The sequence below is a fragment of the Pterocles gutturalis genome, unplaced genomic scaffold (genome assembly GCF_000699245.1).
Source record: "Pterocles gutturalis isolate BGI_N339 unplaced genomic scaffold, ASM69924v1 scaffold2999, whole genome shotgun sequence".
Lineage (NCBI taxonomy): Eukaryota > Metazoa > Chordata > Aves > Pterocliformes > Pteroclidae > Pterocles > Pterocles gutturalis.
The window spans coordinates 29,070-46,495 of record NW_010127870.1 but is presented as its reverse complement, the minus strand read 5'-3'; the positions used below and the strand labels follow the sequence as shown (position 1 = coordinate 46,495).

Sequence of the window (17,426 nt, the reverse complement as noted above, 5' to 3'; positions counted from 1 at the left end):
GGTCTTTTTAAAAGAATTAAAAAAAAAATTTAATTTTCTTTTTTAATTTTCCATCATTTTTTAAACTTCAATTCCTGGCCTCCTTCATTGCTGAGCAGACACTGGCTTGCTAGCCCAGACCAAATTCCCCATCCTCATCTCTTTGTATCACATATGCTGCAAGATTAGCAGACAAGGCAGCCTCTGACTTCTGAGCGGGCAATGGGGAGGCTCTTTCACCTTTTTTTTTTACTCATCTAGTACCTCTATTAAGCAGAGAAGTGATCAGAACGGGTGGTAGCAGGGTAGAGGGAGAATGAGCCGTGCAGCTTTTGATTAGTTCCGTGCGACGCATTTCCCGTGGTACCTAGAGTTTCCTGAGCAGCATCCGCATAGTGACTCTCTGCACGGTTTGCTTTTACTGGAAATGAGGGGAGAGTAAAAATTAGACCTGGAAGCAAATGCCAGACAGGAAACTTTTGATTACTGACTCTAGGTTTAAAAGACAGGTGTTTTGAGGGCTGGGTTCATGACAGGATTTTCCTGTTTGAGCGTTAGGTGGAAAAAAAATTTAAAAAAATCAAGAGCGTTTCTGAAATTTGTCTCACTGAGGTCGACAAATGTCATTATTAGAAATGACGCATTCTGCATTGAATTGGTAGCGTCAGCTCATCTATAATTGACTGAGTCCTGCAGGAAGATTTTTTTTCATCTGTATTGGAAACAAAAGTGCTGTCTTCTTCCTCTGAACAGATAAAAAAGACATTTTGTTTAACCGTCTAAGCCATAGAGAGCCAAAACTTTACTTGTTTTGCCCAACAACAGCCGAAAGGTTCAAATTTCTTTTTTTTTTTTTTTCTCCAAAAAAATCCTCACCAAGAGAGTTAGTTAACCTGGGAATTATTTGCACTTCTCATACAGGATACAGCATTATATTAAGCCTGGCACTTAAAAAAAAAATTTAAAAAAAAATAAAAACAGGGTATGGTACAGTCTGTCTTGGGAAGGGTTTTGAACGTCTGTTTTTTGCAACTCTTTTTTCAGATGGGCCCTACCACTTCTGGGGAGCAACGGGCTTTGCTGTGGCACCACCACAGCTTCCGTGAGCCCATCTCAAATCACTGCTCAGGCACTGCCCTGCCAGGAGATCGCCACCACGACCAGGGTCCTCCACGCCATGGAGCAGCCCTCTTCCTGCGGAAGGGAAATGGTGTAGCCCCCATCATCCCACCTGGCCACCAGAAAGCATCACTTGCTGAGTTCATGGACAGAGCGAAAAGGCTGAAGGGCATAAAAACCCCCCAATCTGGTTTTACACTTGAACTCAGCAATCGGAGGAGCTCACGGACACGCACAGAAGGAATTTGCAGGAATTCTTTCTGCTCCGCGGCATCCCGTGCAAGCTCAGCCGACACCACCCTCTCCATCCTGGGGGTTCCTTGGGCACCTGCAATGGGTCCCCGCATCTCCAGGGAGCCCCGGGGACCAGTGGTGCTACTGGGGCTGTTCTGGAGCTGGGGGCTGAGCATCACGGCGTGGGAGTGGGATATCCAGCATGCAGAGCCTCGGGGAGGCACAGGGATTACTCTCCTCTTAGTCTCCTCTGCAGTCCCTACAGAAAGATGCGGTCCCTCCTGTGCAAATAATCCGCTCCCCTAAAGGCAACTGATTATTTCCAGATTACTGTCTGTCCCAGCATGAGTCTCTGTCACCAGTTCAATCGGTTAGAAGGTCGAACACCAACCCAGGCTAACACGGCCCATCGGACTGCTGCGATTGCCGTGGGTTTCCCTGGGCAGTAGCGGTTGGTGACACCTTGGACACCCTGGGCTGGATGAGCAGGGACCCACTGAGTCAACCAAAGGCATCCTCCAGTGCGTACAAAAGCCTTAATCACACCCCTGAACAGAGCTATTCATGTTGTGTGTATCTCAGACAGACACATACATACACTGATATATCGATATACGCACAGATATACACACACGTTACAAGGCTGCCCGGTCCAGCATCCACTCAACATAATGGCCAAGGTCTTGCGGAGTTCTTGGGGTCAAGGACAAAGCACAGCTGAGGACAACCTTCCAAAGAGGTTCCTCTCATGACCTGCAGGACTGAACTCATGCTGGACAAAGTAATCTGAGAGTTTTAGCTTCCCAGTTCCCTGGAATCCTTCTGTTTCTTTTTCTCTAATACCAATGTACTATTAGAACTATTTAGTTCATTAATTTTTAGCTTTTCACCCAATTGTATTCTAGAAAATACAAGAGGAAGAAATGTGGTCACGGATGCCTTCAGATGTTGATCAAATCAGGTGTTGAAGAGCATCTAAAGCACACGTTTCACACGGGAGCCTCCGTAGTCCTGGCTAACCATACATTTGGCTTTTTGACATTACAATCAGAAGACAAAATAAACAGAGATGAGAAGCCACAGTGAATTTCCAGCCTGATTAACACAGGAGTAATCAAACCCTGTTACCACTCGGATTTGCTGGCTTTCTGCAGGGGGAGTGGTGAGAAAAGCCCCAGCACAGCCCAGCCCTCCTTCCCTGGGCTTAGGAGGCAGAGAGGACTCGCAGCTGGACCCTGCGCCAGGGCAGCGCGGTCTCGGAGGCGAGATTGATGCTAACCACTCCTGCAGCAGCCTGGGGAAGGGCAGGGACCACCTCTCCTGGCCAAGGCAGATGGGGGATGGACACAGCACCCAAAGGGATGGGCAACAGAGGAGGCTCTGTATGGAGTTTTTTAAAAAGGGAGGAAAATAAAAAGGAGGAAGAGGTACATAGCATGGAGAAAAAGGCCAGCATCTTGTCTGCTCATCACAGCCTGGGCTCCATGTCACGGGAAAGGTGAGCTCCTGTCCCCCCCGAGCAGGTCAGCACCCAGCTTCCCCACACTCGGCCATAGAGGGATGCAGCCAAGCTTGCAGTGAAAAACAACAGAAGTGATAAAGGACGTTACCTGTCTCTCAGATCAGCTGCCCCATTTTATGCCGAGACCAAATCGAAAGCCCCCTGAGTAATTCCAGGTGACCCCAATCCTCCCCCACGTTAACCCCATTGCCTCCCCCCATCCTCCCACCAGGGCAGCGGCTCTCTGAGTGCCATCGCAGCAGAAATCAGCTCAGCCTTTGGGATGCTCCCTGAGCTTGCAAGGCAACGTTTGTCTTGTACAGCGCCTTCCCACGAGCCGTGCCAGCATCCCTTCTCTAACTTTAAATACATTAAGATGCAAAATAGTGCAAAAGCTGTTCCTGTTCTGTAAGGACTTTGGGGTATATCAGTTATGGGAAGAGGGATGCAGGAAATCAGCCACTCCCTACACATAACTGCAACAGGAGGAAGGTCAAGCTGTCTCCAGATGAGAGATTGCATGTTTCCTCACATCGATGGAAATGGAAAGTGGCAAAGCCTTCACCAGCCGAAGTGGTACAAGTGTGGAGCTGGGGTCTGCTATGAGTCACGACTCATCCTGAGGAGTTTCCCAAGTGAAACAATCACCAGCGACAGACCGGGCTGGATGATTAACTGTCAGGTGGGCTGAGAAACAGGACGAGGTTTGTTGTCTAAGGGCAGGATGACACACTGAGCATCACCGGGAGGCTGTGGGAAATTAAAGTGGGTGGAAGATTTGGGATGTGAAGGTAGATTTGGGATGTGAATGTAAAATATGCAGAAACTCTGAGAGAATAGGTGATTTGGGGGGCCCTGAATATAGGGGCTACTGTGCAAAATTCCTTCCCAAGGTCTGAGACATTATCAGACGGAAAAGGGCAGTGCGAGCAGGTAGAATTGATATTGCCCTAACAAAAGACAGCAGGCAGGAGCTTTGGTTCTGCCATGACAGCTGAGCTAAACAACACGGAAAATGCTCTAATGCCAGCAACACGGCAGCTGCAGTCCCTCAGCTCAAGCGCTCCTGGGCTCAGGTTGAGCATCTCACAACGGAGGGCAACAAAACCCATCAGTGTCACAAGAGACAGGTGCGCTACAGGAGCAGGAAAGCAGCATTTGGAAATGATCCTGATGAAGGAGCTATATATAGTAAAAAATACTCTGAAAAAGGTCAAGGAAAGGCTATTTTTACTTCTTTCTGTGACATAAGATTAAGAAAGCAACGGAGAAAATGAACAGGGAAAAACCTACAATCTCTATGAAGAAATATTACATCAAACCTAGTATTTTAACTGGTGAAAATGAAGCCTGCAAGACAGGACTGAGATTCAAAAATAAGAATAAGACTAGTGCCTCAGAAATAAGACTCGTGCCTACCATTGCAGGGATGCTGGCTGGTGTGACCCTAAGTGGGACCATCAGTCCTCGGATTTCCTTGGCTATGGAGCTGATGGAGTTGAAGAGAGATTTTGTCTCACTGCACATCCAAAGCATGTTGCTGGCTGAGACAGAGCAGGCTCCTGGGATGAAGTGCTGACCCTCCCGATGCCATGGGCGGGTGGGCAAGATTTCAGCCTTGCTCTGCTCCCAGAGAGCCCTTCCCACGTAACGCTCCCTGCTTTGATAAAGCTGGATGGAGGCTGCCTCTGCTCTAGCTACGCAGGCTGAGACCCCAAATAGGAAAAAAAGAAAGATCTGGATAGTTGAAACATGATCTTGGAGATTTGGTTTATTTGTCAGGAAAGAGGATGGAGTGCTATGGAGGTTCTGCTTGCAAAGAAAAGCTCAAATAAAAGACAGAAAAAAAGAGTGGGGCAGGGGGAAAGGAAGGAAAGATTAAATTTTCCTCCATTTAGTCAGCAGCATATCTATGCCAGATATCTTTGGTTGGATTTTATGCCAGGGAAAAATTAGTTTCTGGTCTCTTATAAGCTAAAAGGCACAGCAGAAAGTTACATCTGTGAAATGCCAGGCTCTCGTTATACAGCTGAAAAACATACTCAGTGTTTACAATCTGAACAACATATTCAGTGTTTACAATATTTAGGCTGTAAGCTATGTTTTGAGATATGAGATGGAAGATCTGAAAGCCAAGCAGATGATCTCCACAGAGCATCAGTTCTGCATCTTGCCTCCCATTAAAAAAAAAAAAAAAAAAAAAAAAAGAGATTCAGTCCCAGAATTACTTCTTAAAAGAACTAGGAAAATATAGAAAAAAAAAAGCCCAGAAATAAATATTTCTAAGGGGATGAGAAGTATCCTAAAAGTATCCCAAATACCAGCCCTGTTCTTTCCCTGGGATGTGTGAACAGAGAAAAGCTCTCCCGTAGGTGAGATTTCGGGCTGGCCTTGGAAGGTGCTCGCCACCGAGCACGCTCTGCACGGTGGGCTGGAGGCGTGGAGGGAAGACGGAGCAGGGATGGGGCTTCATCCAGAGCTCGGGAGGTCAAGGGGAGCAGGGTGGAGATGGGGTGTCTCTGCCATGCAACGTCGTGCGGTGTCAGAGAGCCCTCCCGTGTCCCACGGAGCAGCAGCACCCTGCAGCGAGAGGAGCTCGGGAGAAGTCGCTAACTCGGTGGCACGGTGATGGCTTCGTGTTCCCATGTCACCTCCGCCTGGCGTGGCGTTGGGTGATGGAGACATGGGCAAAGCATCACCTGCCCATTGACACCCCCTGCGCCTGAGTTATACTCTTTCAGCTACGACTCCAGCAATGAAAGAAAATCAAAAAGCAGCATAAACCAAAGCCCTGCTGTCACCCCAGCTGTCTGCCAGCTCTGCCCGTGCTGCCCACCGCTCTCTCCAGCCCCCACAGCCTCGCTATCCTGGCAGCTACAGCCCGGGGCAGACTGGAAGGAAGATCTGATTTAAGGTCCAGCATACACATAGATACATCGGACTGCCACAGCACAGAAAAAGCACGTCAATACCTAGAATGCTTCCCTCGATGGTGCCACGACATGGTACACACACGCACACACGTACATAGAAATCTAGGGGGAATGCATGGGGATGGCGTGTCGGCAGTGATACAGACCTTGGCGATGGTTCGGGCTGCTGCTCTTTCCTTTAAACAGAAGCAATAGTACATTAGCATGGTGGCAGGTGGCAAAAGATGTTGCTGCTTCACTGTTAAAACATAACGAAAGGACAATACCAAACAATACAACTAAGTGGAAGTTGTGGACAGAAGAAAGGGAAAGGAGCACTTAATTCCTGGAGTTTCTGGCCCGGACAGAAGATCACTGGAGACTCACACAACCCCAGAGAAGACACATACAACGCACAGGGTCAAAGAGTTTATCCCAACCCATCCTCGTGCCTACGCACGACTCAGACACCCGATGGTTGTGTGATTTGTGTGAGCACAGGAGGACTTCTGTGGGCTCAGAGCACGGCCCCCTTCCCTTGGAAATGCACTACCCCAAGTTGTTTCTGCACGTAGGGAAGGATTTGAACGGCTCCCACAACCCTGGTGCATTTTCTTTTCCTCCCTGGCTGTTGGGACAGAGCTAATGTCAGATCTCTGGATGCACGGCTTCACACTGCGGTGCTAGTGCGTGGTGCTGGGAGGGGGATATTGGGGGGAAGGTGCATGGACCCCTGCCCTGACATCCTGACACCCCAGGTGGGGTTTCTGCCTCCAAAGCCTTTGGCAGCTACTTTGCCAAAGTAGTTGGCAAAGGCTACACGGAGGGAGTGGGACACCCCATTTTTGTACGTGGTTTCCTACTGAGATCTCAAACTACTTGATTACCCTGAAAAATCACTGACATCAAGGACAAAGTGAGATGAACACCTGCAAAAGGGTCAGCGTGACACACGCTACAGCCACACCAAAAAAAAAAATATCTCACCTGCACTGACCAGGCATCTTGGTGGCATTTCCCTTCAGCAATAAGGAAAACCTGCTCTGCCTTCAACTGCTCTCATTCACAACTTCTTCACAGGGGAAATTGCATTTCATCTGAAGCAGCCTTACCCCTGCAGCCCCATAAGAGGGGGAGCAACCAAGGGTCTGCCTCCCCTAACACCAGACAGCCTAAGGGAACAACCAGGCTGGGAGAAGATCTGGGCAGGAGGAGACCTGAATGAACCAGCCTTGGCCCTGCCTGCACCCAGCAGCGACCGCTGAGACCCCAACATCTGCACAGATCCCCACCCCTCTCCCTGAGGTTGAAGGCAGCAACCCGGAGAGACTGAAAAAAACCAACCCTCCACCATCCGCTCCTTGCTCAGACAAGCTCGGAAGCCCAGCCTCAGTCATCTCAAATACTCCCATTTTAAAGTTTGCAGCCTGACCCATGGCTCTCCAGATCTCTACTCTCTGCAGAGACACACAGCCCAGGGCAGGTCCAATCCCACCCCTCCCCAGCCAGCCACGATGCCCACGGGCACGGCCAGCATCGCTCCATCCCTCCCGGGGTCTGCACACTCCCCAGTCACCAAACAGGGCAGCCCTGCCTGCTTAAAAAATAACCCAAAGAATTGCTGCTCCTGAGCACAGAGTTAAGCTGCAGGACTCCTGGCCTCTGGGGCTATCATGTCTACCTTGCCACAGTAAATTGAGCAAAAAATTTCTCACTGCTACAACCTCGCCTGCAAGGGAAGGCTGGAGGGAACAGAATGAATTAACACATCGTGGGCCTGAGTCTCCTCGAGGGTGGTGAAGAGCAGAAAGGTCAAAGGAAAACTGGGAACAACTACCTCAATCAGACCCTTTGAAAATATGGCTTTGCATTTTCAGTCAAGCACTGTAACATTGCTCCAGAGCCAAGTTAGGCTGAAGAAATTCATGTGCAGCATGGGAGAGGGATGGGGAGGAGGTCGCTGAACGACCCATAGGGGACCAGCTGCCAAAACTTCACATCTTCAAGGCTGGCCATATGCAAAAGGCAAGAAGGAAAAAGAAAAAAAAAATTAAAAAAAAGAAAAAGGTTGCAAAGTGTGTGCTTTCCAAGCACTCTGAACTCTGCTGCTAACCTGAATGTCAGTCCTGATTTGCTCTTCAGGTTCCTCAGGAGCTCCAGCTGGTTCAGAGGAGGGATGAGTCTAGAGGGAGAAAATAAAAACCATTAATATTCAGGCAGAGCTGATTTCAGAGCCTTCTGGCTCGGCAACTTCCCTCGCTGCCCCATCCTTTCAACACAAACCAGCTTTGTGCCACCAACTGCAACTGGGGGACAGCTTGGGGAGGATGGAGAGGAGCTGGGCTGCTACTTCCAACAGTGTCCTAAGGCAGAGCGGTGGGGAAGAGAGAGAGGGGGACAACAAGGGAGAGAGAGAAACTTGTCTGCACCAACGGATTTTGAACCTCCTAATAACAAGCGGCTGCCAGGGTTTCTGGGCAGCAGGGTGGTGTTTTGGCAGGAGAGCTGTTTCCCCACCTGCAGCCTAGGTGTTGGCATTGCTCTGTTTGGAGATCAGCATTTTGGCTGGGTGTTAAGTGGAGAGAAGCTCCAGTTTTGGAGGAAAATAGGAAAATTCAACCCTGCTGCTCTTGGGATGGTGGGGAGGCTTGAGAAGAAGCAGCTTATGGAGCAGAGGAAACAGGGAGCTGAGGTTGGGAGCAATCCAGGAGAAACAGAAGTGTGCTTCAGGGTCAGGTTTATCCAATTCCCTACTGTCCATGTCAGGTTTTGCCCCAAAATGAGGCAAAACCATGTATCATTGCCTTCTGGGAACCATGGGTTTCCTTGTTTTCTCAGGAAGAAAAAGAACTTGACAATGGGAATCCTGGTTAATAATTAAAACAACCCCAATGAACAAACACCTTGTTGCCTATCCTGCTTTTGTGCTAAAAGCCACCGAATCAGCTTCCACATCCACTTCTACTTTCTTCCCGCAGACCCTGGGAGACTGGACCTTGCTCCATAAATATTCAACGTTAATATTCACAGTCAGGTTGTCAACCAAGACAGACGTGAGCTGGAGATGTCGGGGGAAGGATGGAGAACGCTGCCCGTGGTTGGGAAGAGCAGCATCTACTTGGGGACCCTGCGATCGGGGTCAAGGCCAGCGGGGCTCATCCCACGACTTCCTGCAAACTGCTTTCCGGGCCACCAGCGTGCCCTTGTCAAACTGCCCAAGTGCCACATGCCATCGCTGTGCTCAGAGGGTGGGAAGTCAGCACAACAGCCACCTCCGGTCCCGCTTGTGACAAGTGATGGGGAGGATGGTTCGTTAGGGGGATGAAGGGGAGGACAAGGGGCTGCTGGTGGGCTGGGAACAGGCTGCGGGCAGCTGCCGGCGTTTGGGCAGTTGGGGTCACAGCCCAGCCACAATAAATAAAAATTGGTTGGAAAACAAGCCACATAGGTTTCAATAAAAGCAAGAAGAAAAATCTACTCAAACTGTCCCAAAACCACAGCTTAGGACTGGAAGGAAAGGGTGCGAGTGGTTGCACTCCCCTAACAGACTGGTCTCGGCAGAGATGCTGCAAGAAATGGGGCTGCTGCTTACTGTAAAATAAAGGCAGAGATACTTATGGCCAGAATTTTTCAGCCATTATAAGACCAACAGTTTCACAATTTTGCTCTAACTGGGAAAAAAAAAAAACCAACTTGAAAAAAAACACCCAACTGGAAAAGCCTGTCCTCTGCATGCACAGAACTCATCCGCAACAACAGTTGCTCAGCAGAGCAGATTTGGTGTTCACAAGATCGAGGCAATCAGAAAATTTTCCAATTGGAGAAAAGAATAAAAATAGGCCTGAAAATTTTGGCTCAGCTCCCCAAACCAGCTCTGTGCGCTTCCATTCAGAGAAGAGCACATCCTGATCTGCTGAATTAATGATCCTCTTCACTCAAGCCGACAGGATGGAGCTGACCTTGGTGCAGCGGAGCAGCGCACCAGGGCTGGGCTGTCACCTCCCTTCAAACCCACCGCTGGGTTTGCAGATTCCTTCCACCCTGGGAGAAGGTGGTGCATACAACCATGCACAAAGCGTGGTTAATGAAGGTTGTGCAACTGTTCTTTGGTGAGTTCGTTTCTCTGGGAGGTCCATACCCAGCAGAACAGAGGACAACAAATCCAGGCACCCACCGGTGCAAGGCTCAGAGCTCATCAGCTCACTAGATGGAAGGGCTCAGGATCCGCAGAGGAGCTCCTTCCTTTGCCATAGCCCCTAACACAAGGTCCACAGCGTGCTGAAGGTGGCAATCTCTTGGGCCACCACAGATGCTTCCATGCAAAGGTGAAGACACACAAGCAAACACAGAAACTCAACATTTCTGTGGAAGGGTGATGGGCCCAGTACACACATGGTGAAAAAAAAACCCCAATTATTTACTAAAATAATTATTAAAAATGGGTGTAAACTCAGCCATGTACCTGACCCAAAAATTTAATCTGAATTGAACGCTCAGCCTAACCTGTCATTGCAGGAGCAGCTTGGGGACCAGCTGCTGCATTGCACTGTTCCACCAGAACCTCAAGGGAAAGGCAGGGCTCTGCTCAGCTTTAACTGGGCTTTGCTATAAAATGCTGGAGGGAAAACACCCTGCACTGAGGCGTGTGCCCAGGGGACAGGTGACACAAGTGCCACCATCCTCCAGAGACATGGAAAAAGGACCTCCGGCTGGGGCATCTCACGTTTTCTCTCTCTCCTCCTGGTCCGTGTGTCACTTGTTAGCGAGGGAAGCACGTGTTGGTTAAAGGGGAGCTGGGTGAGAAGATCTGCACACCACGGGAACGCACACGGCTCATGCTGCCCACCACAGCAACACTTCATGTCACCAACCGCTGCCAGGGACCCCGCGGTCCCCACGGCTGCTCCCCATCACCCCTCCCACGACAGCACAGAGAAACACACACCAGCTCCGGGTGCCGCCTCCCCCATCCAAAGGGAAGGCACATTTCCTATTCCTGGTAGCACAGATAACGTTCAAGCATTTGGGGACAGTGGGGATATCATGCCTCCGGCCAGGACGTCACCAAAAGCCCAGGACACAAGGAGGGCAGCAGCACACAACAGGGGGTGGGAGCAGACACAGAACCACACACACACACCACGACACACACGCAGAGACGATGATGATTTTTTTGAACAGCCCCAGTAGGAACAATTAGAGAGAGGGTGACAAGGAGATGGATGCTGGAATGGGATGGGGATTTAAATGAGGCGGCATGCTGTGTTGGAGCTCCTCTCAGGAGCCAGTTATTACCCTAACCATGACTGTATGTCTCCAGCCTAAGCTATTTTTCATAACTGAGAACACTTATGAAAGTTATAAAATATTTTATTATAAGAAATGGGATGGAAGTAGCACATTCTTATTTCACTCCCAGCAGTAGAAAAATGTCTGCTTCTCAAAACAGGCTGTTGTTCAAGACAACAGGAAAATACAGAATATTATACTTGCAATTCATTGATGCAATTTGCTGTAAATTAACCACACCAAGAGGTAAGCGTGATTTATTAAAGGCTATAAAACTTGCATCTGTGAAAACTGGAACCAGGTTTGGAAATCAGGCACTAAATCACATCAGCTCTAACTGAATTAATGCAATTAGTGAGGATTTAAACTGCTCTGAGAACAGAGCTTGGCCCACAGTCTTGAAACCCAAGCCATGTATTCCCTGCCTTAAAATACTGACTTGCCTACACCTTCAGATACCCACCTCATATAAAATATGCCTGTGATTTGAAAAATCTACTCTTTTCTGCAGAACCTGAGATAGTATTATTCATCATAAATCTCACCCAGCCATACACAGGTCTCTTCATTTGGATTCATCCCAAAAGGCTAAATCCCAGAGTGAATAACTGGGGCTAGCAACTGCTTGGCTCTAGGTCAGTCTTGGAAGAAAAAACTCAAATGGAAAAGTCTTGCTGAGATGGGGCATTCCTTTCCCCAAAAGCAGCCTGCATTACTAGAAGAAATGAATGATCATTTCAGTTTAGCGTTCCAGATCTTTCTCTCCTCCTGATGCTGTCCTCAAAATCGGGCACGGCCACTACCGTGATTTTATTCTGTGCTACCGCTGATGCTTGCCACGGTGCTGGGGCATTCCTTTCCCCAAAAGCAGCCTGCATTACTAGAAGAAATGAATGATCATTTCAGTTTAGCGTTCCAGATCTTTCTCTCCTCCTGATGCTGTCCTCAAAATCGGGCACGGCCACTACTATTCTGTGCTACCGCTGATGCTCCCCACGGTGCCACCACACCAGCAAATCCAGCAAACCTGGCGTTACCTGATGGGCACAGCTCCCACAGCACGGAGTGAGAGAAAAGCCACAGTGAGGGATGGGAAAAGAGGGCTGGAGAGAGGAGACGAAGCAGGAGGGAAGGCGGAGGGACAATGGAAGTATGAACGAGGATGTTTTCTCGTAAAGAGTTGGATGAACTGGAGGAGGTTGGTAAGACCATGAATAAATCATCCATAAAAAAGCAAGCTTATCAAGCGCTTTCCCATTCTCCTTCCTTAAATCGACATTTTGGCAGACCGGTTCCCAACACTGGTGTGTACCAATAGCTACAATGTACGTGGAGGGGCGTGGAGTTAGTCTGCAGGCAGCAGGGTGGGGAGCCTGGTTTGGGCTTTCACTCATTCCTTTGAAAAAAACTCATCTTCAGAGGTTTCTTTTTTATTTTTTTTTCTTTCTTTTAATTAAAGGCTTTGCATAATACAGTCCCAAACGAAGAACAAGGGGTGACATGACACACAGAGCCACATGCACGTCATACCTGGAGGCACCGTACGTTTGCGTTTGCGTGCTTTTCAAGTGTTTTCACCAAAGAAAACCAAAGGGATATGAGAGAGAAAAACAGGGGGGGAAGGGTAGGGTGGAGGAAAGGGGGAAAGAAACAGAATAAAGAAAATTAGCATATGAACGAGGTGTGTCCCCAGAGCAGATGCGCTGTGACCAGGCTTACAGGTGAGCGTGGGCTGAGCGCGTTCCCGTTGCAGCCAGCTCAGAAACCACCGTGTGCCCACGTCACCCTTGGGGACAGGCAGCTGGCACCTGGCTCTGAAAGCAAAGGGGCATCACAGAGTGGGGAAAATGTGGGGGCCACCGAGAGACCTTCTGTGAGACACCCACAGCCCTCGGTCCCATCAGCCAGCGACTCCCCAGGCTGGGCTGCTCACCTGGGCGTGATGGGGTTTTTTTTTAGTGAAGACCAGTAGATGAGGGTAGATGAGATCAAGGCTGTGTTCTCACGAGTGACAAGGAAAATTATTTTTCACCAAATCCAGTGGCTGATGCAGAAGAGGTTCCGATGTCCAGAGGCACCAAGCCCTGCGTGCATTCCCAGCCCGCTCCCTGCACATACAGGTGCCTTGTGCATCTCTCCAATTTGGTTCTACAACATTTTTAATTTAACAATGAAATCTGAGATTCTCTCAGAGGCCACCCCATTTTCCCCAGACAAGTGAGACTCGCTCTACTGCAGCGATTTGAGTGATGTTCTGGAGGCACGCGAGCTCTTCCAAAGCACGTGTAACGATTTCTCATTCCAAGCAGCCAGTCTTTCCGAGATGCCTTGGCAAGAGAGGCGAGCTCAAGTCACAGGGCTCCTGCTACGAGGAACAAGCAGCCCAATGTTGAGCAGAAAGGGTGCCAAGGCAGCACATCACCCTCAGGCACCCAGGAGGGAGACGGGGATATTGTGTTCCTCCAACCCACTTCCTAACCATGCTGGGCGTTGTCACCAGCCGTCACCTTCCGCGGCGCTGGGCTCGATGTGCCCAAGGCTGCACCAGCGCAGAGCTGCCGCTGGCTTAGTGAAGTGGGTAGACGAGGAGAGATGGACAGTGTGAGTGATGGAAGCTGCAGCCAGAACATACAGTTACCCTCTTTAAAAAATTTTTTCCAATTAATTTATCTGACTGCATCCAAAATATATTCAAAAGAGGTTCACTGCTTTCTTGGTAAGAAACCCCATTTGACTAACAACTGAATCCATGGGTGCACCCAAAGCTCCCTCTCCCAGGTGATGTTCACTTTGCCTGCTCACAGAGAGAAGCTGGGATTTAAAGGCGAGGCTGGGAGAGCAGAGAAACCTCTGCGCAGGGAAGCCCAGGGTGATGCTGCTGCTTGGGGCTGGCGTTGGGAGCAGCACCCGCAGCATCAGCCAGCAAAACAGCTACGACCCTGCTACAACTTCATCCTGGCTTTTTATTCAGGATAGCTGGGCTCTGCCCTTTCTCCACCCCAAAATTTTCATTTAGCTTATTCAGCTTAGTTTTCTTCCTGCATATTAGCTCCAAGGGAAATACAGGTTTTAACAAGTGGATTAAGTAGCAAGTAACTGCCCCAGGATGGCCTCAAGCAAAAGAGTGTTCCCGTATGTCTGGCTGCGTGGTAAGTTCAGTCTTTCAAACAGCAGTAAAACCTGACAAAGTCCACTGAAACCAGTCCCAACTTTCTGCATTTTGCAGCGGACTTTGGACCAGGCTCCGGTCCTCATCCTCTCCAGTAGCTGATCTCAGCCAGCACCAGGAATGATGGGCAAGAAGGTCAGATACTGGGAGGGGGAGTTTCCATGGGTGGGTTTAATGCTATTGGAAAACAGCTTTGTTCTGTTTTGTTGGGTTGTTGGGTTTGTTTGGGGTTTTTTTAAGCAAAATTTCATAAATCTCTTGGGAAAAAGCAACCGATCAGACACACACTGGGAATGAATCCAATGAAAACTTACTGACCACAACAATGTGACTTCCAACAGGTTTTTAAGATGGATTAACAGGCTGGCCACCGCGTTTAAAACACCGGTTCATTCTTACCCTAGGAAATATATCCAGACTGTCTGCCCGAGGGCTAGAAGGCACCAGTAACATGGGAAAACAGAAAAGGATTCACACTTGCAGTGGCACAACCCAGCGCTGGACCACAGCCCTGTGTGTGAGCAGGGAGATGGGGCACAGGGAGCCCCATCACGCCCCATGAAGTTACAGGAATATCCAACAAACGTATCCAACTCCTGTACAAACCCGGAGAGACCTGTCCAGCCCCTAAAAACACACCAGCGAGGGATGCACAGCCCTGGCGGGATGCCGTGTAGTGCGGAGGGGAAACTGAACAGCAACGTTTTGCATTTTAGCTTCTGGGGATGCCTCCTCCTTGATGCCACCAACCCCAAGAGTGACACAGGGGACACGGTCCTTCCCCGCGTCCCAGAGGGCAGAGAGGCATGGCAGGGGGACTCCATCCCCATCTCCAGGAAGCTCCAAACCCCGAGAGGCTGCGAGTTCCCCCAGTGCTGCTCTAACCTGGGTCATTGCAGCTGAAAGAGCTGCCTGGGGATGATGACTCTCCTTAAAGCAAGCCAGATGGATGCTGCAAAAAGCTCTGTGTTTTATGATGGATGCTGCTAAACCTCGGTGTTTTATGATGGATGCTGCTAAACACGGCGGTGCTTTATCAGCATCATCCAGCACAGCTCTGCCGTCCTTCCCTACTTGCGTCAACAGATCGTGATGGATAAATTAAATCCAAGACATGGGAAAACGCTCACTGAATCCTGATTTGGTTTTCCTCCTCTTAGAGAAAGAAAAAAAGAAAGAAAGGGGGACCTAGGATAAACGCACTCGAGGGACAGAAGTTTGCTGAAAGGCAGAAGGACCATTAGAGACCAGCTGGAGAGGCAAGGAGAGCCCAGCAAGGGCACAAGGAGGGTGGTGGCATTTACCTACGATCCAGGGCAGCTCGGGAGGGAGGTCTTCACACCCGGGCACGGCAACTGTCACAACACAATGCAACTACCAGCGGACGAGGAGAAATAAAGGTGAAAAGAAGAGCACGTACGCACACAGAGGTGAAAAGAAAACAAAAAAAAGAAAACATAACAGAGAAATTAAAATCAAGTAAAAAAAGAAATACACACAAAAAAAGTAAAAAAAAAAAACCTCCAAAAGAAAAAGCATATACGAGCCCTTAAGAAATCAACTTTTTCAACCTAAAAAAAGTAAATAAATAAACAAAACTATATATCCAGATAACAAAAATAAATATGGAGACAGTGGCATCACAAAGGCAGCAGCAGAAGAGGGAGGGTGAGGAGGAGGTACCTGTACATGGGGACGGTGACGGTGCGTTCGTAGTACTGCCAGGTGGAGTGCAGGTCCGTCCGGGACAGGTTGGTGGCGTAAAATCTCCAAGCCGCCTGCAGAGGAGACACGGTGGGATTGTGGACCCAGGCATGGCCAGCACGGCCAGCACTACCCGGGGTTTTACAAACCCCAGCCAACACTGAGTCCTCCCTCTGCTCTCTGTGGGAAAGTTCTGACGCTCTGCCTTTTCCTTGGTCTGATAAATGACAAATTTGGGGCTGTACCATGATGTGAGCCCAGCTGAAAACGCTGTGGGTACCAGGCGCTCGCTGTCAGGGTGAGGTCAGGTTCCAAACGGGTCTTGTTGCCCATTAGGGAGGTAAAAAATTTGGAGAGAGAGGAGCAGGGGAACATAAATGACTCTGATTTCAAACCTCCAACACATACACCAAGGTCAACCTTCTGCGCAGACGTCTGCTATTGTGAAGAAAACACTCCCAATTGTAACTTTCTATCAGTATAAATATTCTCTTTGGGGGATAAAAAAAAAAAAATTGGGTGAAAACAGACTGTCCTACTGCATTTGTCTTGCTGCGCTGGATGTCGTTCCTTTTCTCCCCCAGACTGCCTGCCACATATGCTGCTTTCCCATGGCTGGTTTCCTGGCATTTATTCCCAGACAAAACCAGTCACCAGCTGCTGTCTCACACCTCATACACATGGTCCCATTTGTCACCTGCCCGCCTCCTCCCCAACTTCTACAAGTCTATTAAACCCCCCAAAAATTAGTCTGATGTAACCCCAAGGCTCCTTGGATGGGATCCTCACCTGGATCAGACCCGCTGCTGGGTTTCGCCTCTTCTCAAAGTGTTTTTGTCGATGCTGCTCTTGAACCTTCAGAGCAAAACCCGAACCCAAGATGCCCTGGGGAAGAGAATAAAAATTTCCAGCAGGGCATCAGCTGCATTAAAAAATTGCAGCCAACCTTCCCCTAAAGGTTTGTTCTGGGTTTTTTTTTTTTGCATTCCTGGCAGACACGTTCCCTGTGAAGGGGCAGCAGACTTCGCTGGAATTGCTGCTTTTCCCAAACCACCTCCAGCTGGCTGGTAAAATACAAACTAACCACACTGTGCTGGCATTCAGCAAATTATCCCCATGGGGGAAAAAAATCACATCCATGCAACACACGGCGAAAGGGAACGGGATAATTTGCTGAAATGGTGTAATGACCCCCGGAACAGCCTTTTGCAGGGAAAAAAAATGGTTTCACTGCCATAAAGATTTGTTCAGTGCCAAATCTAGAGTTTCCATGCCATTTGCTCATAAGCCTTGTGTCTGAGATGGGGATATTCAGACAGGGTTTCCCCTCTTTCCTTTTTTTTTTGTTTGACTCAACAGCCACGGAGCAGCCGCAGCAGGAGGACTCTGGGTGCATCACGCCATGGGACATAGCTTTCATGTTCCCACCAGCTCCCGGGGGCAGGGACAAAGCACAGCTGAGCCCATCCCGACCCGGGAGAGACACGACAGCCTCTGCTTACGGCGGGGAGAGCGAAGA

General features: G+C 49.3%; 1 protein-coding gene across 1 annotated transcript in view; it reads right to left on the bottom strand.

Annotated features, from left to right (window-relative positions):
- Positions 1-315: 315 nt before the first annotated feature.
- Positions 316-17,426, bottom strand: part of LOC104466080 (potassium voltage-gated channel subfamily KQT member 2-like) — a gene marked incomplete at its 5' end in the record, with an annotated part of 23,427 nt that continues 6,316 nt past the window's right edge. Inside the window, 6 exon segments of the mRNA XM_010079401.1 lie at positions 316-400; positions 5,913-5,942; positions 7,859-7,927; positions 12,565-12,594; positions 15,887-15,981; positions 16,697-16,853. Of these exon segments, the coding sequence (XP_010077703.1) occupies positions 316-400; positions 5,913-5,942; positions 7,859-7,927; positions 12,565-12,594; positions 15,887-15,981; positions 16,697-16,853 (466 nt within the window).